The sequence below is a fragment of the Malania oleifera genome, chromosome 1 (assembly GCF_029873635.1).
Source record: "Malania oleifera isolate guangnan ecotype guangnan chromosome 1, ASM2987363v1, whole genome shotgun sequence".
NCBI classification, from domain to species: domain Eukaryota; kingdom Viridiplantae; phylum Streptophyta; class Magnoliopsida; order Santalales; family Ximeniaceae; genus Malania; species Malania oleifera.
In genome coordinates this window covers 71,265,313-71,290,770 of record NC_080417.1, presented here as the reverse complement: position 1 = coordinate 71,290,770, position 25,458 = coordinate 71,265,313, and the positions used below count along the sequence as shown (strand labels likewise).

Below are 25,458 nucleotides of genomic sequence, written 5' to 3'. Positions count from 1 at the left end.
TATCTAAAAAATACTTTTTCATAAACGAAACAGACACCCTTTAAGCTTCGATATTTCCAAATGCCCCAACTGATAATGTCCAGTAATTTAATTATAAATTATACATCATTTCATCGTGTACTATAATTATAACACACCACATCACTTAATACAAGACAACATCCAACCTAACTCATACTAATTTGGAAACACGACAAAACACTTCTTTCCAATACTATTCCCACTTTGATATTATAATAATTTTCCTACTGACACTTTTTCGTAAAAATAATTCACTTCCCTGATTTAGTAATAGCATAATGATTTGATTGAATAGTAAATATTCAACCATTTTAATAGACCGCACAAGTTCAGGTTACAATCACAACTCCCAAATGGAAATCAGATTCACCACCCACTTTTAACTCCGCAGCCATACAGGCTAGTGGTGCAAGAGCACTACAAACATAATGTAATATAACAAGGGGCATTGTCACGATGCACATTGTTTAGAACAATAATGAGAAGAAATGGAAACGATCAATTGCTGCTTTTTTCGATGTTCGCTCAAACAGATAAATATTGAACGTTCCACGACAAAATGATACCCGTTTCTCCCTTCAAACACCCCTATTGTTTTTCACCCTGGGGCATAATTTCAAATAATGTCAATAAAATACCACATAGTTCAAGATTAATTAATTAACAGCTAAAACCACCGAATAATTTTTAAGAGCATGAATTTTGAAACTTTAAAATTTGTATAAATTTGATACAAATTCAATTACAATTTTACCCAACCCTGTCCGTTCCAAAGACAGGACAAGAATTTTGAGCAGCCAAAATTGATTTTACCCCTAAATCAGAATAAAAGGAGAAAATAACATGAAGAAAACACCCAAACCAACACCTTACAATTTCACTTAAACATGATTACGTTTTTTAAAATTCAATGCTGGATGCCCAGTAGGCAGCCAAATGTTGCGAGCTATCCAAAGAAAAGACCATTATTAGCACCAAATGCTATGAAACTTCCAACCAAAGTATTAAATATAATTTCCATAGAAGTTTTATGACCACCGCAAACTGACACTAAATAAAATTCTCATACAAGATATTGACATAACTGTTCCCATGGGAAAAAAAACTTCAAAAAGAACAGAGATTAAAAAAAAAAGCATCACAATAGAGAGAGAGAGAGAGAGGGGGGAGGGGCCGGGGGGGGGGGGGGGGGGGTGCTGCTGAACCACATGATGCAAGGCAAGGCGGTCAGAGAAGTCGTGAAGACTGAAGATCTGCCTCCACCAAGAGGGTCATTACATGTAAGCCTCTCATATGTAGCTAAAGAGCACAACCAACTTTTGACAAATGAAAAGCTATAATACATCAAATCATGAGATGATACCCTCCTTCAATAATCCCTTGACACTTCTCCGTGTCAACCGACCTGATTTCATGACAAATGACACAAAAAAAGCCAACTAAACGGGGGAAAAGGAACTCACCAACAAAGCACTTGTAGAACTCAGAAGCACTTCCTGTGGACAATGGAAGGACCAGACTCATCATACTCTGCCTTTGAAATCCACATCTGAAACAAACAAAAGGCATGCATGTCAGACCAACCTTACCCTCTCAGACATCATAACTTGCAAAACTCAATTTCATAATTTAAGCTAAAATGCAAAGTTTACCTGCTGGAAGGTGCTGAGAGATGCAAGGATTGATCCTCCAATCCAGACACTGTACTTTCTCTCAGGTGGTGCCACAACCTTGATCTTCATGCTGCTGGGAGCAAGAGCTGTAATCTCCTTGCTCATTCGGTCTGCAATGCCAGGGAACATGGTTGAGCCACCACTGAGAACAATATTGCCATAGAGATCCTTCCTAATATCAACATCACACTTCATGATGGAGTTGTAGGTAGTCTCGTGAATTCCTGCAGCTTCCATTCCGATCAGAGATGGCTGGAATAGGACTTCAGGGCAACGGAATCTCTCAGCACCAATTGTGATGACTTGACCATCAGGCAATTCATAGTTCTTTTCAACTGAGGAGCTGCTCTTGGCAGTTTCCAACTCCTGCTCATAGTCAAGTGCTACATATGCAAGCTTTTCCTTCATGTCACGGACAATTTCCCGTTCAGCAGTGGTGGTGAACATATACCCTCTCTCCGTGAGAATTTTCATCAAGGCATCTGTGAGATCGCGGCCAGCGAGGTCCAGTCTAAGTATGGCATGAGGAAGGGCATACCCTTCATATATTGGCACAGTGTGACTCACACCATCACCAGAATCCAGCACAATACCTGTTGAAACAACCAGAGCCACCAACTCATTAGAGAGTTTAAATGATTCCAAAAAATACAAAGCTTGAGTTAGGGAGTAATTGAGACGAACCAGTTGTACGACCACTGGCATATAAAGAAAGAACAGCCTGAATGGCAACATACATAGCTGGCACATTGAAGGTCTCAAACATGATTTGAGTCATCTTTTCTCTGTTAGCCTTAGGGTTAAGTGGGGCTTCAGTGAGAAGCACAGGGTGCTCCTCAGGAGCAACACGAAGCTCATTGTAGAAAGTGTGATGCCAGATTTTTTCCATGTCATCCCAGTTGCTGACTATACCATGCTCGATAGGATATTTCAAGGTAAGGATACCTCTTTTAGACTGGGCCTCATCACCTACATAAGCATCCTTTTGGCCCATCCCAACCATGACACCAGTATGCCTGGGTCGACCAACAATACTAGGAAACACTGCCCTGGGAGCATCATCTCCAGCAAAGCCAGCCTGCACACAGCAGCATATAAATCATATAATACTAAACGAGCAACATGCGAAAGCAAACAATGATCCAACAGTAAGGATATTACAATTTACATCTCTCCAAGTATGGAGGTAAGGCCATATAGTAATGCCCTATATGCAGACCAGCATAGCATGGCAGCATTAATGCGCGCTAGTTATATTTTTACTTGATCAGCAACATAGATTTTGCTTTGATAAAGAGCTTTTAAGTAAATTGACTAACCTTCACCATCCCAGTTCCATTATCACAAACAAGAGGTTGAATATCCTCAGCATCAGCCATTTCTTAAAAACATGCAAAAGAAATATAAAGGATGAGGATAGAGCCAAATAAAACTATTTCAGTTCATGGAATTTAAGCTAACACGCTGGAAAGAGAAACAACCAAGCCTTCGAACAATTTCACTGCTTTACTCCATGAATTTCTAATAGAATATTTAAGTTCCGTCTACATACCCAGGTCAAATATGATCTACCATGGGAAAACCAAGACCAAATACATTCTAATGGAATCATTCCAAGATGTGAACTGCGTATCTTCCTCACCCTGTTCCTAACCACCCAATTTTTAAAGACTAACAACAATATTTAGCTCTTAATTTTTAATTATATTTATTTTTTGAAATTTCAATGCCATTATATTTTTAATTATATATAAAAATGAGGTTTGGGGATCTATCATTATGTAAAAAGTACATCAATATCATTATCATCGTCAATGATTAGTAATCAGGGCTAACAAATTAATTAATACAAGTAGAGCATCTACAGACACATAAATCATCACAGTTGCTACTAAATATGTCGCAACAAGCCACATGGGACAATCAGAGATGCAACAAAGCAAAATATCTAGCAGAAATTTGCAAAATAAATGGAAAAAATAGAACTAGTTGATAATTTGAAATATAGATCGTGAACAAAGGGCATCGGATCAGGACAATCAAATTAAAGGTCATGGAAGAAACCTACACGAATCTCCTCAAACGGTACAAAGCAAAGGAGAAAATAATACATCATAACTACTATAAAATGACAAATTTAAGTAAAAAAGGAAATCGAGCACAGACACAACGATTCATGAAGTTCAACTTCAACTTCACGAGTGTTTCATATACGATGCCAAGTTACAGAACCCAGATCCAGCAGTAGAAACGGGTCAATATACGCGATGTGATCCTAGATCGGAAGCAAATAAAACGCTTCCAACTGAACTGCACCATGCAAACCGATCGACACTTCATAAAGCAACAAAGACGCATATTTTTCAACACGACGCAAAACCGTTCGGCCCCTCAAAGATTCCTAAAAATTTTCTATATGTTACGCTAGATTTAAATAAAAAAAGAAAATCAAAGCTCCAACACAAGAAAGAGAAAAGAAAAAACCAGATCACGATCCACAAAATAAAATCTGTCGGAAGAACCCAAAAGACTGAAAACATAAAGCCATCGGTAGCGCGATCTAGGCTTACCTTGCGATTGCGGAGAAACTAGAAGAAGATCGAGAACGGCGAAGCCAACCACCGGAAGCGACGGCTGACTCTATGTCTCTCCTGTCCACTCTAGGTTCGCTCTCTCTCGCTCTCTCTCTCGCCGAGCGAAGCACAACAAAATGAGACGAAGGAGCAGAGGAAGTTTATATACAGAGTGGGGAGCGAAATGCAAATGAAATGAAACCAAAATAAATGTGTGGGGGGTGGGAGGAGGGGAGGGAATCATTCCGACCACGAGAAAAGATTGCTGACCTGTCTGGCAGCCTTTCGGCATGTTCGCCCAGGGGTCTTCTGCTTCCTGATTAGATCTCGGCCGTCCAATATGTCTTTTCTGCTGGCCACGCCAGCTTTGGACGGCTATACGGTCTACTTACCCCGGCTTTGATGAATGTTTGGGAATGGTCTCCGCCGCAGCTAGGTGAAAACAATCCGAATGTCCAGCCTCAGCGTGGCTCAGACGGCTTCCTGATTTTTATTTATTTTTAATTTAATTTAAATAATAATTCATTATTTGAAGGAATAGGTAGATTTTTTATTTTTATTTTTGATTCAACCTCTAATATTGCTATTTAACATCAATCGTTGTACTTAATGAAAAATTATATCCATAAACAATGACTTAACATTAGCGTATACATTTAAACATACTCATAAGTCTGTTTTTTTTTTTAGAAAATATTTTTTACTCGTATCTTTATGTTGACCTCATAAATCGCACCCGGTTTTGATAATGACAAATATTAATATTTGATGATTGTCAAGTGTTTATCCAGGTTCAAATAAATATCCCAAGAAATGACACTTAAAGAAACAAGAAGACCATAAAAACTTGTATTTGTAATTATAATTCATATCGATCTATAATAATTTATATGGATTTGTAATAGTAACCTAGTTTATGATTGTATGTTTATCACCTGCACATCATGCATATAGGATATAACGTAAGTTCAATTAAACCATAACAAGACCTTAGGCTTCAACACTCACACATTTAGCATAAAATATATAAGTGTGTTATAACTGTACTTAAAATTGGACAAATCTAAGCAAGATAAGAGGAGTCGGGCAACCGAACCTTTGAGTACAAAACTCCTCGAGTGCCCGAACTTTGAAAGTCAAAATGTTGACCAGCCCTCGGGTGACCGAACCTCAAATGCACATATCTTCCCCGAACGCCTGAACCCTTCGAAAAGGACTGTTCACCAACTTGGGTGCCCTATGGTTTTAGTTCAAATATATCCCCGAGCAACTGAACACCTGTCTTCGAGCCACTGAAAATTTGATCGGGCACTCGAAGTCACGAAACTTGGCTACTGACTTTGATTCGGGCTGCTGAACCATTATGTGGGCGACCGAACTTAATTGAAGAACTTTTTGAACTGTGTCTTATCGAGCGGCCGAACCAAGGTTCAGCCACTCGAACCTCGCCCGGTTAAAATTATTTTAACCACAGTAAAACAAGATTATTTCAAGTTAATTGGATCTTAATCCTTTAGGACTTTTTTGATAATATCCATCCTGTCCCAAACGGTTATATTTTTTCACTTTGTTATAAATATGTTCTCATTTGCATGATTAGAAGATGATTAGCAAAAAGCAATTAGCAAAAATTCTCTCTCTCTTGAAAATCAAATTTTTGCCCTAATACTCTCAAACTTGCATCTTCTTGATCAAATCTAAGATTGTGAGAGTTTCATTCTTGTTTATTTGATTGTTGCTCAGAGCTAATACTCCCATTGTTGTGTGTGCTTGAGATTTATTTTGTTGGGAGCATAGCTTAGGCTTATCCCACAGATTTTCATACTATAAATCTAGTGTTGGGATAACCTAGTAAGCTTAGGATATTTGCACTTCATTGCAAGTATCTAATAGCTTTGCTTTTGGTGTGCAAAGATTTTTTAAACAAGCAAGCAACTTTTTCAAACTAGCTTTTTGCTTATTTCAATGAAGAAAATCATTTAGAAACTAGTTTGATTATCTGCATAGTATACTTGGAATATTGATGTGTTGTTGAAATATTTTGTTTAGATTCCAAGTCATTGCTTGTGTTGATTATTCTTGAGCATCATAATTATTGTATTGTGTTGAATACTCTTGAGCTTCATATTGACTATATTGTGTTGAGTATTGATAGAACAAACCTTGCATTACTGAGCTTACACTATATATTTGCTTTTGATGCGTATGTGATTGAGCATATTGTTTGGGTACAAATCTACTTTACGTGAAAGTACTATTTCATTGTACCATTTGATTGTAAATCTGAGTGATTCCAGACGTGGCCTGAGGGGGCGGTAATCCAGTCCGGTAAGGATTGGTGTAAAGGTTGAGGTCAGCCCTGTGCTAATTGACCTAATTTGTATAGGTGCTGCTCCACCCGTTTAAGTGAGCAAGTTATAGTGGTAACCCTTATGCTTGTTAGCCAAGGCAAGGACGTAGGCAATTGGTCGAACCTCGATAACATATCTGTGTGTCACCCTCTCTTTACTGTTTTATAGTGCTTGTATGATTGATTAAATTGCTTTATTTACTTTCTAGTATACATTTATTTTACTTGCACTAGATTAACCATAGGGTTGTGATTATACTGGTATTAGGAGGAATACCTAGAAGTTAAATTTCAAAAATACCAATTCACCCTCCCCCCTATTGGGATCACGGTAAAGCTACAATTGGCATTAGAGCCACGTTGCATAGACTAATTGTTATTTTGCAAAAAGATCACATATGACTCATAGCTCCGTGACCCCCTTCCCTTAGGGACCATCTTTCACGCGACCTCCTGTTTTTAGTGGTGTTAATTACACCTTCTGGAAACAGAAGATGCGCATCTACCTTCAGAATACTAATTGGAAGGTGTGGAGGATTGTCTCTAAGGGAAACTATGTCCCTATGAAAACTGAGGGTGCAGCTAGGGTTCCTAAGATTGAGGATGAATATGATGATGATATGAAAATTGTTAGTCTTAATGCCACTGTCATAAATATTTTATACTATAATCTTGATGTAAATGAATTTAACAAGATTATGGCATGTTCTACTATAAAAGAAATATGTGATAAGTTAGAGGTCACATATGAGGGTACTAGAGGTGTGAAAGATAGTAGGATAGATATGTTGACCAGTGAGTATGAGGCCTTTAGGATGAATGTAGGTGAGTCCATTCAGAGCATGTACACTAAATTCACACACATCATAAACTCACTGCATGCATTAGGAAAGACCTATCCCACATATGAGATGATAAGGAAGATTCTTAGAAGCTTACCTCCTGTTTGGGAAGTCAAGGCTACGGCTATTGTTGAGGGTAGAGATCTTAAGGCCATGACCTTAGATGAATTGATAGGTTCCTTGATTACTTATGAATTTTCCATAAATGAAAGACTTAATGAGCATAATAGGGTTAAGAAAGTGATTGCACTGAAAAACATCTAATAACACATCTAGTGAGTGCAATGAGTCTGACGCTGATGATGAAATGGTCATGCTAACCAGAAAGTTTATCAGATTTTTCAGGAAGAACAGGAAGCCATTCAAAAAATATAAAGATTGTACTAATGAAAATGGAGAGTCCAGCAAAAGAAAGAAAAATCAAATGCTCCTACGTGCTATAACTACAACAAGGTGGGGCACATTAAACCATACTATCCATTGCTGAAAAAGGAAATCAAGAAAAAGAAGAAAGCTATGAAGGCGAGCACTTCATGGGACTAATACAGCAGCAGCGACTCGGATACAGATCATAGTGACACGGAGATCGCTAATTTGTGCTTAATGGCACACGAAGATGAGATATGCCTAAGATCGTCATCCTCCAAGGATAGATGGTACTTGGATAGTGGGTGCTCACGGCACATGACCGGCAACAAGGGCAAATTCACATCAATTGCTCCTAAGGATAGAGGCTATGTAACATTTGGGGACAATGCCAAAGGACGTATCATCGGGGTAGGTAAGGTTGGTAAGGATTCTTCTTTTACTATTGATAATGTTTTGCTGGTTGATGGACTAAAACATACTCTACTTAGCATAAGTCAATTGTGTGACATAGGATAAAGTATCTTTTGAAAATGACAAATGCATAGTAGAAAATAAAACAAATCACAAAGTACTTTTTACTGTTGATAGACATGAAAATGTTTATACTACCTCTCTTGATAATCTAGCTTCACAACAAGTAACATGCTTTTCTGCTATAAATGAAGTTAGTTGGTTATGGCATAGGTGTTTAGGACATGCTAGCATGGATTTACTGTCTAAACTTGTTAGAAAAGAATTAGTTAAAGGTTTGCCTAAGATGTCTTTTGTAAAGGATAAAATATGTGATGCATGTCAAATGGGTAAGCAAAAAAAATCTAGTTTTAAGAAAAAGGAATTCATATCTACTACTAGACCTTTGGAGATGCTACACTTAGATCTATTTGGACCTAATTCTGTGCAAAGTCTTGGTGGTAAATTTTATGCTTTTGTATTGTGGATGACTTCTTTAGATTTACATGGGTGTTGTTTCTTGCACATAAAAATGAATCATGTAAACAATTCACCAAACTTTGTAGGAGAATTCGGAATGAAAAAGGATATAAAATCACTCACATAAGAAGTAATAGAGGCACAAAATTTAGAAATGAAAGCATAGAAAAATATTGTGACTGGGCATATCACATAACTTTTCTGCACCTAGGACACCTCAACAAAATGGTGTAGTAGAAAGAAAAAATAGGTCACTGCAAGAAATGGGTAGAACCATATTGAATGAGCATAACTTACCTAAATACTTTTGGGCCGAAGCCATTAATACTGCATGCTATGTTATGAATAGAATGTTCATTAGACCATCAATTAATAAAACCCCTTATGAATTGCGGAACAACCATAAGCCTAATATTTTCTATTTTCATGTGTTTGGTTGTAAATGCTTTGTGCTTAGAGATAATGAACATCTAGGAAAGTTCGACTCAAAATACAATGAAGGTATTTTCCTAGGATATGCATTAAATAGCAAAGCATATAGGGTTTTCAATAAAAGAACTTTAACTATCATTGAATCTATTCATGTTCTGTTTGATGAGTCTAATCCATTTTCTAATAAAGATGATGAAGATGATATTAATATTAGAAAATACTTAGAGAAAATGTCTATTGAAAACAATGCAAGTGAAAATCAAGAAGCAAATGAAAAATCATCTGAAGATAATAAAAATGGAAATTAGGAGGTGCCTAGAGATTGAAAATTTATTAGAAGTCATCATATAGATCAAATCATAGGCGAACCATCCCGTGGAGTAGCCACAAGATCCTCCTTGAGAAATATAGTAAATCATTCCGCCTTCTTATTGCAAGAAGAACTAAAAATATTAAAGAAGCAATAAAAGATGAGTCTTGGGTAATGTCCATGCAAGAAGAACTTAACCAATTTGAAAGAAGCAATGTGTGGACTCTAGTTCCTAGGCCTAATGAGCACACCATCATTGGAACTAAATGGGTATATAGAAATAAGAAAGATGAGAATAGGGTAGTAACTAGGAATAAAGCTAGACTAGTTGCCCAAGGGTATAACCAACAGGAACGGATTAACTTTGATGAAACATATGCTCCTGTTGCTAGGTTAGAAGCCATTCGTATACTACTTGCCTTTGCTGCTTTTAAAAATTTTAAATTGTTTCAAATGGATGTTAAAAGCGTTTTTCTAAATGACTACATTAATGAAGAGGTATACGTAGAACAACCAACTGGTTTTGAAAATCATAAATATCCCGATCATGTTTATCGATTATCTAAAGCCTTGTATGGATTGAAACAAACTCCTAGAGTTTGGTATGAGAGGTTTGGTGGTTTTCTACTAGAAAATGAGTTTACTCGTGACAAGATTGACACTACACTCTTCATCAAATCCAAAAATGATGATATGCTCATTGTTCAAATTTATGTGGATGATATCATTTTTGGAGCAACTAATGATGAGTTGTGTAATGAATTTGCCAAATGCATGCAAAGTGAATTTGAAATGAGCATGATAGGTGAACTTAGTTTCTTCTTAGGGCTACAAATTAAGCAAGCCAATTATGGAACTTTCATATGCCAATCTAAATATATCAAGGATTTGCTAAAGAAATTTAATATGGAAGATAGCAAAATTCTTGGTACACCTATGAACCCTTCCATCAAGCTTGATAAAGATGAGTAAGGAATCCCTATTGACGTAAAATTGTATTGTGGCATGATTGAGAGTCTCCTATATCTCACTGCTAGTAGGTCTGATATTATGTTTAGTGTATGTATGTGTGCTAGGTTTTAGGCTGCTCCTAAGGAATCTCACTTAAAAGCTATCAAACGAATCCTTAGGTATCTAGTTGGGACTATAGAATTAGGCTTGTGGTATCTTAAGCATACTACCTTTGAGATTGTTAGTTACACTGATGCTGACTTTGCCAGTAGTAAGGTTGATAGAAAAAGCACTAACGGCACTTGTCATTACTTAGGACAATCTCTTGTTTCTTGGTTCTCTAAGAAACAAAATTCAGTTGCCTTATCCACAGTCGAAGCTGAATATATTGTGGTTGGAAGTTGTTGTGCCCAAACTTTTTATATGAAACAACAACTCGGGGACTTTGGATTGCACTATGAAACCATACCGATTAAATGTGATGATACTAGTGTAATCAACATCTCTAAAAATTCTATCTCACATTCACGAACTAAGCACATTGAAATTAGACACCACTTTCTTCGTGATCATGTGCAAAAAGGAGATGTGACTCTCGAGTTTGTATGCACTAATGAATAATGAGCAGATATATTGACTAAACCACTACCTGAGGATAGGTTAATACAAAGTAGACGTGAGTTAGAATTAATGCATAGTAAAGAAACTTCTTAGGCTTATATATTCATAACTTGCATAAATTTAGGGGGAGCTCAATAATGGGAACTTTCCAAGTCTTAGCAACTAATATTACTTTTGACTTATCTTCTTGATTTAGACTTTGTGCAATTTGATTATTGATTGTGTGCACATGTCAAATATTTATCTATTGCATAATCGTATTGAATGAAATGAATAATGATTATCATTTGTAATGCACAACTTGTCCATTTCATGATTGCATTGAAATTTTATTTGCTTGATTGGACATTACTGGACTGTTTGAGTTGTTGTGGATAAACTGTTAGGATATATAACCTCAAACAAGTCACTTTTTATACAGGTTTATTTTGGAAAGTCCGATTTACAAACGGCACTCTACCAAAATTTTTATAAATCTTTCCAACTTTTCTTGTATATTCATAACATTTACCCATTGCCCGGTTTACTTTGATTGACCCTTTTTACTGATGCCAAAACGTGGAGATCTAAGGCAAAAACCTTGGTTAAATATATGATGCATTTGGTTAGGGGGAGCTTCTTTAAGCTATACCTAATTTTTGCTTGGTGTATTTGTCATCATCAAAAAAGGGGGAGAATGTTGACCTCATAGGTCACACCCGATTTTGATAATAACAAATACTAATATTTGATGATTGTCAAGTGCTTATACAGGTTCAAATAAATATCCCAAGGAAGGACATTTAAAGAAACAAGAAGACCACGAAGACTTGTATTTGTAATTGTAATTCATATTGGTCTGTAATAATTTATATGGGTTTGTAATAGTAACCTAGGTCGTGGTTGTATGTTTATCACCTGCACATTATGCATATAGGATATAGCGTAAGATTAATTAAATCATAGCAAGACTTTAGACTCCAACACTCACACACATAGCATAAAATATATAAGTGTGTTATAGTTGTGCTTAAAATTGGACAAATCTAAGCAAGACAAGAGGAGTCGGGCGACTGAACATTTGGAGTACAAAACTCCTCGGGCACCCCAACTTTGAAAGTCAAAATGTTAACTAGCCGTCAGGTGACCGAACCTCAAATGCACACATCTTCCCTAGGCGCCCGAACCCTTCGAAAGGGATTGTTCACCAACTCGGGCGCCTTATGGTTTTAGTTCAAATATATCCCCGGGCGACCAAACACCTGCCTTTGGGCCACCGAAAATTTGATCAGGCACCTGAAGTCACGAAGCTTGGCTACTAACTTTGATTCAGGCTGTTGAACCTTTATCCGGACGACCGAACTTAATTGAAGAACTTTTTGAAATGTGTCTTATTGGGCGACCGAACCAAGGTTCAGCCACCTGAACCTCGCCCGGTTAAAATTATTTTAACCACGGTAAAACAAGGTTATTTCAAGCTAATTGGATCTTAATCCTTTAGGAATTTTTTTAATAATACCCATCCTGTCCCAAACGGTAATATTTTTTCACTTGGCTATAAATATGTTCTTATTTGCATGATTAGAAGATGATTAGCAAGAAGTGATTAGCAAAAATTCTCTCTCTCTTGAAAATCAAATTTTTGCCCTAATACTCTCAAACTTGCATCTTCTTGATCAAATCCAAGATTGTGAGAGTTTCATTCGTGTTTATTTGATTGTTGCTCAGAGCTAATACTCCCATTGTTGTGTGTACTTGAGATTTATTTTGTTGGGAGCATAGCTTAGGCTTATCCGACAGATTTTCATACTATAAATCTAGTGTTGGGATAACCTAGTAAGTTTAGGATATTTGCACTTCATTGCAAGTATCTAATAGCTTTGCTTTTGGTGTGCAAAGATTTTTTAAACAAGTAAGCAACTTTTTCAAACTAGCTTTTTGCTCATTTCAATGAAGAAAATCATTTAGAAACTAGTTTGATTATCTGCATAGTATACTTGGAATATTGATGTGTTATTGAAATATTTTGTTTAGATTCCAAGTCATTGCTGTGTTGATTATTCTTGAGCATCATACTGATTGTATTGTGTTGAATACTCTTGAGTTTCATATTGACTATATTGTGTTGAGTATTGATAGAACAAACCTTGCATCATTGAGCTTACATTATATCCTTGCTTTTGATGCGTATGTGATTGAGCGTATTGTTTGGGTACAAATCTGCTTTATATGACAGCACTATTTCATTGGACCATTTGATTGTAAATCTGAGTGATTCCAGGCGTGGCCTGAGGGGGTAGTAATCCAGCCCAGTAAGGATTGGTGTAAAGGTTGAGGTCATCCCTGTGCTAATTAACCTAGTTTGTATAGGTGCCACTCCACCCGTTTAAGCGAGCAAGTTATAGTGGTAACCCTTGTGCTTGTTAGCCAAGGTGGGGATGTTGGCAATTGGCCGAACCTCGATAACATATCTGCATGTCGCCCTCTCTTTACTGCTTTCTGGTGCTTGTATGATTGATTAAATTGCTTTATTTACTTTCTGGTATACATTTACTTTACTTGCACTAGATTGACCATAGGGTTGTGATTATACTAGTATTAGGAGGAATACCTAGAAGTTAAATTTCAAAAATACCAATTCACCCCCCCTCTTGGGATCACGGTAAAGCTAATACTTTATGTGTTTTTATCTCATTTCATTTCTCTACAAGTACAAATTAAGTGACAATGCAATATTGAATAAAGGCTATAGATTTCAAATAAGTGCGAGTATATATTGTCTTGTTCTACGTCAAACGTTCTGATGAGAATTGACAAGTACCATTAAATGATGAGAATTGACAAGTACAATTAAAGGATCCATTGCATGTTCCAGTTGGACCTATCACTAGAGAGAGATCCAAAAAGATCAAAGAACTTCATGGGATGATTCAAGATATTCGGGCTTATTCAAAAATGGGGCACCCAAGCTTGGCCCTAAGAAAGATGAAGGCTTAATAAACTTTGTTGACCTTATAGGTCACGTCCGGTTTTGATAATGACAAATACTTCTGTATTTAATAAATATTTAGCTCATGTGAAGGTTCATATTATCATATCATCAATGGCACGAGAAAGGTCAAAGCTTGAAGACCAGTTCGTATTTTCAATTGTAATATATTTAGTGGTCTATTTGGCCTGTAATAGTAATTAGGACATTTGGTTTGTAATAAGCACACACAACACATGCATGGTTTATCTTGTAAGCTCAAACCAAATCATAATGCAAAATGACCTTAGTGTGTGACCTTAGGGTTTTCCCTTCGGTCAATCGACATCGGACTTTTCGGTGTCTTCAAATTGGACCTCAAGTACCCCTAGGACACACACACTTCCACATATATTTGTTAGGCACTTCAATAGGACCTCAAGTGCCCCTAGGACACACACACTTCCACATATATTTGTTAGGCACTTCAATAGGACTTATATGTTTCGAAACGGGACCGAAATGCACACATGGTGCACTTTCAGGTCAACTAGCCAAGTCAGTTCAAAAAGCCCTGGTCGACCGAAACCTCCCTGGGTCAAAAGTTTGACCATATCGTCGACCGAACCACGTAGTTCAAAAGGCCCTGGTCGATCAAAACCTCCCTGGGTCAAAAGTTGGACCACCTGGTCAACCGAACCATTTTTTTCAAAGAGACTTGGTCGACCGAAACCCTCCTTTTTTTAACATTTGACCATCTGGTTGACCGAGAACATTTGTTCTCCAACTACTTGGTCGACTGAAGGGTCCTCGGGAGAATTCCCAGCGGTTTGGTTAACCAAACCAGCTAGTTCAAAATGGTCTAGTCGACCGAAACTCGAAAAATTGGGAAATCGCCCTCTCTTGGTCGACCGTGCCCTTAGTTCAATGTTTCCTGGTCGATCGAACCATTTGAGACTTGGTCGAATGAAACATTTTTGGTCGACCGGACCTCCCGGGTTGCCATAATTTTTACCGCGGATAAATAATTTTTAAACAGGGTTAAAATGGTTTAAGTGTCATTAAACTTTTCCAACAATCCTTAATAGATCCCCAATGGTCAAAAATTTTGGTATGTCTATATATACCATTTCATTTGGGAGAATTAAGGATCGATTAGCAAAAGGATTAAAAATTTTCTCTCTCAAGCAAAAATACACTCCTTTGATTCATAGTGCTCATACTTCCCTAACACTCTAGCCTTTAAAATCATTTGTAAGTGCTTTGAGTGTGTATTCTAAAAGGTTTGCTCTCATTGTTTGAAGTGCCTTGAATCAATTTTTCTAACGAGAGCATAACCTAAGTATTCTTAGGAGGCTTTTCTAATAAGCCTATCCTAAGAAGACTTGTTAAACTTCTGAGTGTTGCATTCTCATTGCAATAACTTAGGAAGGTTGTATTTGTTTTTGCTTGCAAAAATATTTTCAAAAGTACTCAAATATCTTGTGGTATTCATATTGATATATTTGTGAAAAGATATTTGTGTGTGTTATATTAATCTTTGTGGCAATATCCATTCAAGTCTATATCATTTGCTGAAATACAAAGATTACAGATATCCTGCAATCCAAGCATATACATATTCATCTGATTGAGATATTCCATTGATTGATATTCTTGAGGCTTGTTTAATATTCTACGTGAACACGTTTGATTGAATATTTTGAAATACACAGATTATTGTTGATACTCTCACGTACTCACTACACTGATAGAAAACATCTTTGAGAGTTGAACTACTAAGACCACACTAAGCTTACATATTAAATCATCTGTGGTGTATGTGATATTGTGCGCATTTGTGGTACAAATTTGCTTTACTTGAAAGCACCCATACATTGTACCTTTTGTTTGTATATCTGATAGATTCCAGGTGTGGCCTGAGGGAGTGGTAATCCAGCTCGGTAAGGATTGGTAAAGGTTGAGGTCAGCCCTGTGCTAATTGACCTGGTTAAGGTTGAGGTTAGCCCTGTGATAATTTGACTTGGTTTGTATAGGTGTCGCTCCACCCGTTTAAGTGAGCAAGTTATTATGATAATCCTTGTACTGATTAGCCAAGGCGGGGACGTAGGCGGTTGGTCGAACCTCGATAACATATCTGCGTGTCACCCTTTATTTACTGCTTTTTGGTGCTTTTGTAATTAATTAAACTGCGTCATTTAATTTCTGATATATTTATATTATTCGAATTAGATTGACCGTAGGGTTGTGAACATACTACTGTTAGGAGGAATACCTAGGGGATAAATTTTAAAAATACCAATTCACCCCCCCTCTTGGGATCATGGGAAAGCTAACAAACTTAATCCAAGTTTCTAATAGAGATGATCTTGCTTAAATGCTATAATCTTTTTAATAATGGTGTGCTATTCAACTATGAGATTTGACTCTTTGAGTTTTGTGTTATATTTAATTTGTAATCTTGTAAGAAGTCTTAGTAAGTTGTTGAGAGTTGTTGGGCCTCCCTTTGACTTTTGTGTTATATTTAATTTGTAATCTTACAAGAAGTCTTAGTAAGTTGTTGAGAGTTGTTAAGAGTAGTTGGAAGTGTTAATGTTTTGTCTCCTAGACTATGCCTATAAATAGTCTTCTCATTATAAGAACAAAGATCATGAAATAGAACACTGAATAAAAATGTGAGGTTTTATTACTTCTGTTAGTTCTTCAGAGAACTTGAGAACTTATCAAGGATTCTTCCTTGTGATGTTCAAATTTTATACCTTTGGTTCATGATTTAATTATAATCATTGGGTCAAGGTTTGTTACTTTATACCTTTGGTTCGTGATTTAATTATAATCATTGTGTCAAGGTTTGCTACATAAACCTTCAGTTCACATTTCATTTATAAACGTTGGGTCAAGGTTTACTATCCAAAATCTGAATTTTAGCTTTCTTGGGTAAGTATTCCTATATTGGTTGTTGGGTTTCAACCCGTGTCGGTTGAGGTTCGTATCATTTGGCAAGTATTCCAATATTGTTCATTGGGTCTCAACGCATGTCGATTGAGGTTCGCATCATTTGGTATCAGAACTTAAGTTCTAAAATCAGGTTTACTATCCTTTTATCATTTGTTTCTTATTTTCATCCTATCTTATTATGTTTATGTTCATTATTTGTTCTTGTTTTGTAACGTGTACCAAGTAGAAAAAAAAAAAAGGCATCAGAAAAGAAAAGAAAAAGAAAAGACGTCAAAAAAAGAAAAGAAAGCAAAAAAAAAAAAAGGTGATATTGAAGCAACATACACTATCATTTGGTACTTACCAAAGTTTTTTTTTTCTTGAATCGTGACTTTTGTAGTTTCATTTCCCTCAAACATCTGATTTTTTGTCCTCTTCCTTTATCCGTTGTTTCTATAATGTTTTCTTGTCATCAATATTAGTTTAAAATACTACATGGATTTGAGGACGAATCCTTTTGAAGAGAGGGGGAATGATGAGAATTGACAATTATCATTAAATGATGAGAATCGATAAGCACCATTAAAGGATCCATTGCATGTTCCAGTTGGGCCTATCACTGGAGAGAGATCCAAGAAGATCAAAGAAGCACTTCATGGGATGATTCAAGATATTTGGGCTTATTCAAAAATGGGGCACCCAAGTTTGGCCCAAAGAAAGATAAAGGCTTAATAAACTTAATCCAAGTTTCTAATAGAATTGATCTTGCTTAAATGCTATAATCATTTTAATAATGGCGTGCTATTCAAATATGAGATTTGACTCTTTGAGTTTTGTGTTATATTTAAGTTGTAATCTTGTAAGAAGTCTTAGTAAATTGTTGAGAGTTGTTGGGCCTACCTTTGACTTTTGTGTTATATTTAATTTGTAATCTTGTAAGAAGTCTTAGTAAGTTGTTAAGAGTTGTTAAGAGTGGTTGGAAGTTTTAATGCTTTGTTTCCTAGGCCATGCCTATAAATAGCCTTTTCATTGTAAGAACAAAGATCATGGGATAGAACACTGAATAAAAATGTGAGGTTTTGTTGTTTCTGTTGGTTCTTCAGAGAACTTGAGAACTTATTAAGGATTCTTCCTTGTGGCATTCAAATTTTATATCTTTGGTTCGTGATTTAATAATCATTAGGTCGAGGTTTGTTACTTTATACCTTCAATTCGTGATTTAATTATAATCATTGGGTTTGCTACATAAACCTTCAGTTCACGTTTCATTTATAAACGTTGGGTCGAGGTTTTCTATCCAAAATCTGAATTTTAGCTTTCTTGGGCAAGTATTCCAATATTGGTTATTGGGTTTCAACGCGTGTCGATTGATGTTCGCATCATTTGGCAAGTATTCCAATATAGTTCGTTGGGTCTCAACGCATGTCGATTGGGGTTCGCATCATGTTCTTAATACTAAGTGTATGCAAACATATGTGTTTTAAGCACTTGCTAGAGAAACTCATTCCAAAAAAATATTTTTTACTTGTATTCAATCTATTTTTATCTCATTTTGCATATGAATGAGTGAAAATTAAGTGATAGTGTAAGATTGAGTACAATTGTAGCATCTTGTATATTCAAGATCAATGCAAGTTCAAGTGTTTGTTGTCTTGTCTATTCTATACTAATTGTAGGCCTCTAAGCATTATTCGGTGAAAACTAATTTAATTGACCGAACCAATCAATTTCGGTTAAATTGGTACAATCAATATATATATATATATATATATTATGTTTAAACCCCCCTCAACTTTTAGTTTTCAGCCTCATTGCCCCTTCAATAACCCAAAACATTTCACTTTCTTAATTCCTAACACAATTGTTGATAGTCATTTTTTACCTCCTTCAACAAAAGTCCTTTTGAATATATGAAAAGTGAAAACAAATAAAAAGAGAAAAGAAAAATAAGCTAGAGGCGAACGACCGACCCTTTTGGGCAATGAACCGACCTTCCAACCTTCCCTCTAAGTAGTTGTTGGCGCCCTCCTGTAGGTGTTTGGCCAACCCTTTAAGCAATTTGACCAACCTGCCCTAAATTTGAATTTTTAAGTTACTCTCATGCAATTCACTAGAGATTTTGGTCATGTTGTGTGTCCCTTTGATGCCATGTGTCAACAAGGCATGACAATTGATGGTTGGTAGTTATTTTTGAATTTGAATTTTGAAATTTAAATTTGAAAAAGGTTCCCCCACCCCCACCCCCCACTTCTAAGAGATCTATAAAAAAAAATCCCTCTTGGGGAAAGTTTAGGATGTTTGAGCAAGGACAAAGTGAGCAAATTCGTAAGAAAAGTGGTTCTAAAAGAAGGATTTTGATTGGAAGAAGAAGAAAGGAAACCTTATTCTTTCAAACGTGTTCAAGTGTATTTGAGGAGGGATCTCTTAGAGGAGAATTCTTTACTTCTCTACAGAGAGGGATTGCATTTAAAGGTTAGTGCCTAAGCCTTCCTCCAATGTAATTTCTTTTAGTTTTTAATGTATGACATGCCTTGGTCCTTAGAAGCATGTTCTCAGATTTGCATGTGATTTCTTTCATTTCTCTCATATTATGTTGCTTTATATGTAGTTTTGTAATGTTTTCCTTCTTTTTAAAGTTATGTATAAGCATGCATGAAGAAAGTGCCAAAAATGGCATGAAATTGTGCATTTTCAATGTAGATGGTTGACCGGCTTGCGTAGATTTTAGCTACAAGCGGTTAACCGGCCCTCAGAATTTCTAGTAGGCGTTCGACCACCAAATCCTGAGAGATGCAAAATTTGCACCCTTTTTCATTTTTCTTTGAGATTTTGCCTTACTTTGAATTCATACACATTCCTAAGTGTGGATTATTGTGTTTTGTGATGAAGTCACAAGATTTTTTGTGATTTTTCCACCAAAAAAAAAGTTGATTTTTCAAGAGATGAAACATGATCACTCATTTTCTCTCAAAGCATTCAAAGGTTTCTTAAATTATTTTTTTCACAAAACTTTGGAGTCATACACCCATGATAAGGAGGGTGTTCTCAAAGTCTTTAACTAAGATTTCAAGTCATGTTTATGGTTTTCCTTCTAAAAAATCACAATTTTTGCAAATTTTTACAAAATGAAAAATCATTTCATGACGATCAGAAGCGGCTTGAGGGTGAAAAATGATTTTCCAAGTATAAACTTGGTGTTCAATCTCTATTTTATAGAGAATCCATTAGAAAACTTATTTTTGAATCAAGAATATAATTTCTTTCAATGAAAGTTTAAAGATATAATCAAGAATTTCAAGTGTTTTTCAACAATAATTTTGTAAATTGACCATCCAAAAGGTTACTTTTTCAAATTTGTTTTTGAAAATGATTTTTCAAACTACAGATGACTTGAATCCTTTTTTGAGGATACGTAGGCAATCTATTTTGATAGATTCAACTATAAATAAATAAAAACTCAAATCCTCTTGTATCTTTCATTCGTTTCGTAAGCATGTATATGTTTTGTGTATGTTCTTTATGTTGTATGTTTTCTTTTGATTTGGTATCAAAGTAGTAAAGCTTTTATAAGGCATAGACCTCTATATAAGTCATACGAAAGCCTTTTCAAAATTGGTGAAGATTATGTATTTCCTAAAATAAACCATTTTGAAAGGATGTGCACACACACCACACACACACACACACACAAGGTAACCACGATAACCATTTAATGGAAGGAATGTCTTAGGGTGCAAATCCTTTGAATTCTCGAGAATGAGAATTTAAAGTGTTATGGAACCATGCACAAGTGTACTCTTGAATCTAAGCTCTAATAAAGGTTTTCCTTTATTTTGCCCTTCCAAAAATAAAATAAAGTGGCGACTCCATTTTTCAAAGATTAAAAAAAAAAAAAAAAACAAGTTAGATGTGCCAGTGAAATGAGGAATAGCTTCCCAATAGGAGGGGTGAATTAGATTCTTTTTTAATTTTAATGATTTTTAAGCTATTGATTTTAATTACCCAGAAAACAAGATATATAAATGATAACTACACTTAAAAATACTGAAATTTAAATTCACAAGTCAATTAATGAAATCAACGTAATTCAATCACTCAACCAAAAATATTAGAGCTTTAGTTGATTTTTCTATAAACTCTTAGTATGCACTTTACTTGATCAAGATTTCCGTAGATTAACCAAGGTACTCCCTTTTTGGGTTTTCGCAAATGATTAATCAAAATGTACTTTCTAAATATCAAGTACCTTTGTTTCTTTCTCACTTAAGAATCTGCAACCTACACATTTAAATCATACCACAATAGCAAGTAAATAATATAAAGTAAAGCAGAGAGAAAGACACAAGATTTTTATGAGGTTCGGCTTCAACACAACCTACGTCCTCGCCTTTGGCAAAACACCAAAGGATTCCACTATATCAGTTCCGTTACCTGGTAGAACAATAACAATTTACAACCACTCCTTCTGTCGGGCTAGAACCTGCCTCTCCAAACAATAACCCCTTGTTTGGTCCAACGATTCAACAACTTTGAATCGTTTAAGAATGATGATAAAGAAATTTGTGTACAAAAGAGAACTCTCACAATAGAGTAGATTAGTACAATGATCAGCTCACTTATACTCTAAAGTAATTCAAATATAAGAAATTTGAAACTCAACGCTTAGTATGAATTACCAAATGATTTTTCAAAGAAAATGAAAGATTCTGATTGTTTTAAAGCTTTGCTTCAAAAATATAAATCAATATCAGATTAGAAAGTTTAAGCACAAGAAAATTTTAGATCCTTTGAAAAATTTGAATATTTGAAAATCACTTGATCTAAAAACCTTTGAAAAGTAGCTTGATCTAAAAATCTTAAAAGTTGCTTGATATTAAACTTTGAAGATTGTTGGATCTGAAACTTTGAAGATTTCTAGATCTGAAACTTTTGAAGATTTATGGATCTGAAACTTTTGAGAATTGCTTAATTTCAAAAACCTTTCAATATTGCCTCTATGATCATTATTGTAAAACTTTGAAGCTTTTGACTATTTATAGATGTTTTTAGAAGCCATCCATTACTCCCAAAGATTCCTAAAATTCATTTCCAAATATTTTGAAATAAATATGTTTAAAAACATGGTTTAAAAAATCTTCTCTTCTTAAGCCCTTTTTATTTATTAAAAAAAAATAATAGTTTTTTAGAGTTTATATGTTTAAAAAAAATATTTTTGATTTTCCAAATATTTTGAAATAAATATGTTTAAAAACATGATTTAAAAAATCTTCTCTTCTTAAGCCCTTTTTATTTATATATATATATAAAAAAAAAAAAAAACTTTTTAGAGTATATATATTAAAAAAAATATTTTTGATTTTCTATGAGCTTCAAACCACTTTATATTCGAGTTTAACCTTTGAAGTACTTACATTAAGAATATCCTAAAATATAATTCTTTAATCTTCAATCTTGTTCTTCCATCATCTTTGTTATTTCAATCTTTTATTTGAGCTTTTCACCAGTATAATTTTATTCCTCATGTTCTTTGTAATCCATTAGCTTTTCTTTGTGTTCTTCAAGGATTCTTTTTAATTCATAAACTATACTTGTGTTCTTCAAGAATTCTTTGTAATCCATGGGCTTCTTTATGCATTTGGGCTTTGTCACTTTCCTGAAAAAATTTTACTTGAAACATATTAAACATATCATTGATTTGTTATTATCAAAATAAGAATTGTAAGTCTTATTAGGCCAACAGCCAGTGGTTTGGTAATCTATACATGGTAGATTTTAAAATGGTCACCAAATAAATGTGTTCTCAAAAAAAAAATAGTGTCGACAACTTTGGCTACTCTGCTAGAGACATTAGAGAGTCAAGTCGCCTCTTGTATGGGTGGTTTTTATATATATGTGCTTGCATGCACTTGTTTCTCTTCATGCCATGTTGTGTGTACTATGTATATGTTGTGTTATATGCCATAATGTATATGTCTTGTCATATCCATGCATTTCCATATCATAAGTACACCACACAAGTCCCATATCACTCTTTACCTTGTAGGACATAGGAGAAGGAAAAAGTAATAAGGTACTTCATAGGGCTTGTCTCTCGTATAGGCCTTATGAAAATTCCTTCACTCGATTTATTCACTTTGAAGACAATTTGAAAGCCTTTAAAATTGTGCAATATAGAGTCTTACCATACACTAGATAACTTTCATCATCACCATAAATACTTTACCTAGTCACAGACATTGTTGGAATTGGTATATTCCCAAGAGTGGGGGTGAATTGGAGATTTTAAATTTTCTTCCTAGGTTAAATCATATAACAACAGTATTGCACAACCTGGGGTTTATGTAAATCAATCACAATTCTCATAATTATTTAAAACATGTATAACAGTTAATACATAAATAATCAAACATACATGAGCTGAATTTAAAGTGCTGAAAATAAAATGCGCAAGGAAGAGAATGACATAAGATATGATATTGGGGTTCGGCCAATACTGCCTATGTCCCCGTCTCAAGCTCTCAAGTAATAGGATTCCACTAAGTGCTCACTTATGAGTAGAGCGACACTGGTTATAACCTCCTCTCCTTACTGGGCAAGGAATACCCCAAGTCACATTCGCAGGGCTGACCCCAACCTACCTACACCTTACAGGATGGTACTCCTAGTCTTCCTAACAGGGTTTAAACCACTCCGGTGCATACTTTATGGGATGGTGCAAATCCAAACTTTTTTAACCGGGTCTAAGCCTATCTAGGACTTTCTTGACCGGGTCTAAGTCTATCCGGTGCACGTTACACGCCAGTGCAATCCTCTTCCAACCACACGTCGGGAATACAACAATAATCAAATATTTGTGTATAAATACAATGCTTCAACAACAAGCTAATAATGTACACCAAATTAGCACAGATGCACTCACAAATGATAGGAGTTTAAGCTTAATGAGATGTGGGTAAACTATATGTTAACTCTCAATAATATGTGAATATAAGTATGTGAGAGTAAGATCTTTGATATCGATATAATATTTTTACCAAATGTATTTATCAAAGAATCTTTGAAACCCTAAACAAATATCTCAAAAATATTTTTTCAAGTATCAAGCACAGTAGATATTAGGGTTTAAGCTTGCAAAAATATTTTTATCAAAGGCTTAATGCAAGCCTTTGAATCTTATAATAAAGATGCAAAGATTCACAAGCTAATGAAGAGTTTTCCCAAGAGATACTTATGAATAAAATATAATGGGAAGAGCTCAAGCTTAACTCTCAAAAATCAATATTTAACAATGCAAGAATTAAAGAGTTGTGTTGTTGGCTTAAAAATGAATGTAAAATGCCCACAATATTAAGTATTCAATCAACCCTTAAAGTTGCAATAACTTTGCAAATGAAGATGATGAACACAATGCTCTCTTTCTAAGAAATGTAATCAAGTGAGTGTAAGAAAGAGTATTAAAAATAAACTTGTGAAATGTGAGTGTATGAAAGCTTTAGCACAATAAAAAAAATTCAGAGAGAATATTTTCTAATCACTTGCTAATCTTCTAATGAGGGGAAATGAAGGAGTATATATAAGTTTCCTTACCGCTAAGGACACGGCTGGTATTTTGAAAAAGTTTAATTAAAAATTGACTCTAATAAAGAGGTTCAGTCGACTAGAGCAAGGATTGGTCAGCTGACCTCAATCAGAGATTTTGAATTTACTTTTGGGTTCGGTTTGTCATGGGAGGGTTTCGGTCGGCTGAGGTGTTTTTAAACTGAAAGTTTGGTCGGTTGGGGAAGGTAGAAAAAGTCAATTTGAAAGGTCGATCGACCGTGCAAGCTTAGTTCAAAAATAGGTTGGTCGACTGAGCCAAGTCAAACATTTGACTTCTGGTCAGGTCGGTCGACTAAGGCATTTATAACTCCTAAAGGTCGGTCGACCAAGGTCCTTTAAAAAACAAGGTATGACCTCAATTTTGACTTTAAACAATGCACCCTTGTTTGTATAAGTACAACTTTTAAAATTAAGGGATTTTTCATGAAGTGCTTGGGGACCTAAAATCAGTTAAGTTCTGAATATATTCCGAATATATAGATTTGCAGATTTGCTAAAGACTCAAAACCCATTTTTCTCTTTTTTTAAAATGAAAAAAATAAGTTTTAAATCTGACGGATTTAAAACTTATTTTTTAGTAAATTAATTGCGAAATGTTTTTCTAGAATGTCCATTATTTGTCTATGACTTTTGAATTTGAGTTGCAATTCTCATCATGCATGATATGCATTATTACAGACCAAAACTAAAATTAAATGCATTTACAAATTAAAATAAGCCTTCTTCTTCTTTGGCTCCTCTTATTTCATGGAATGCACTAGATGAGATGAGCTTTCTGTCCTTTATGGCTTCCACTTTAAGTCTCCTTATGTGTTGTTGAATTAAAAGTCTGTTCACAAACTGAATATACACATAAGTAGCTTGTGCTTTGTCAGCATCAAAATAGGGATTGAACTAAAAAAG

General features: G+C 35.2%; 1 protein-coding gene across 5 annotated transcripts; it reads right to left on the bottom strand.

The window, feature by feature from the left end:
- Positions 1–255: 255 nt before the first annotated feature.
- LOC131146238 (actin-7) lies at positions 256–4,675 on the bottom strand. 5 transcript variants are annotated; one of them, XM_058095693.1, is made up of 6 exons: positions 4,265–4,515; positions 3,014–3,075; positions 2,379–2,772; positions 1,674–2,287; positions 1,485–1,570; positions 256–624 (listed from the first exon to the last, which is right to left on the bottom strand). In XM_058095693.1, exons 2-5 carry the CDS (start codon positions 3,071–3,073, stop codon positions 1,505–1,507), a joined length of 1,134 nt encoding a protein of 377 aa, XP_057951676.1. In that variant the 5' UTR covers positions 3,074–3,075; positions 4,265–4,515; the 3' UTR covers positions 256–624; positions 1,485–1,504. The 5 variants fall into 5 exon arrangements, with proteins under 5 accessions (XP_057951676.1, XP_057951666.1, XP_057951686.1 ...); XM_058095683.1 differs by lacking the exon at positions 256–624 and adding an exon at positions 1,012–1,274; XM_058095703.1 differs by lacking the exon at positions 256–624 and having other exon boundaries at positions 1,012–1,570; positions 4,265–4,675.
- Positions 4,676–25,458: the final 20,783 nt, after the last annotated feature.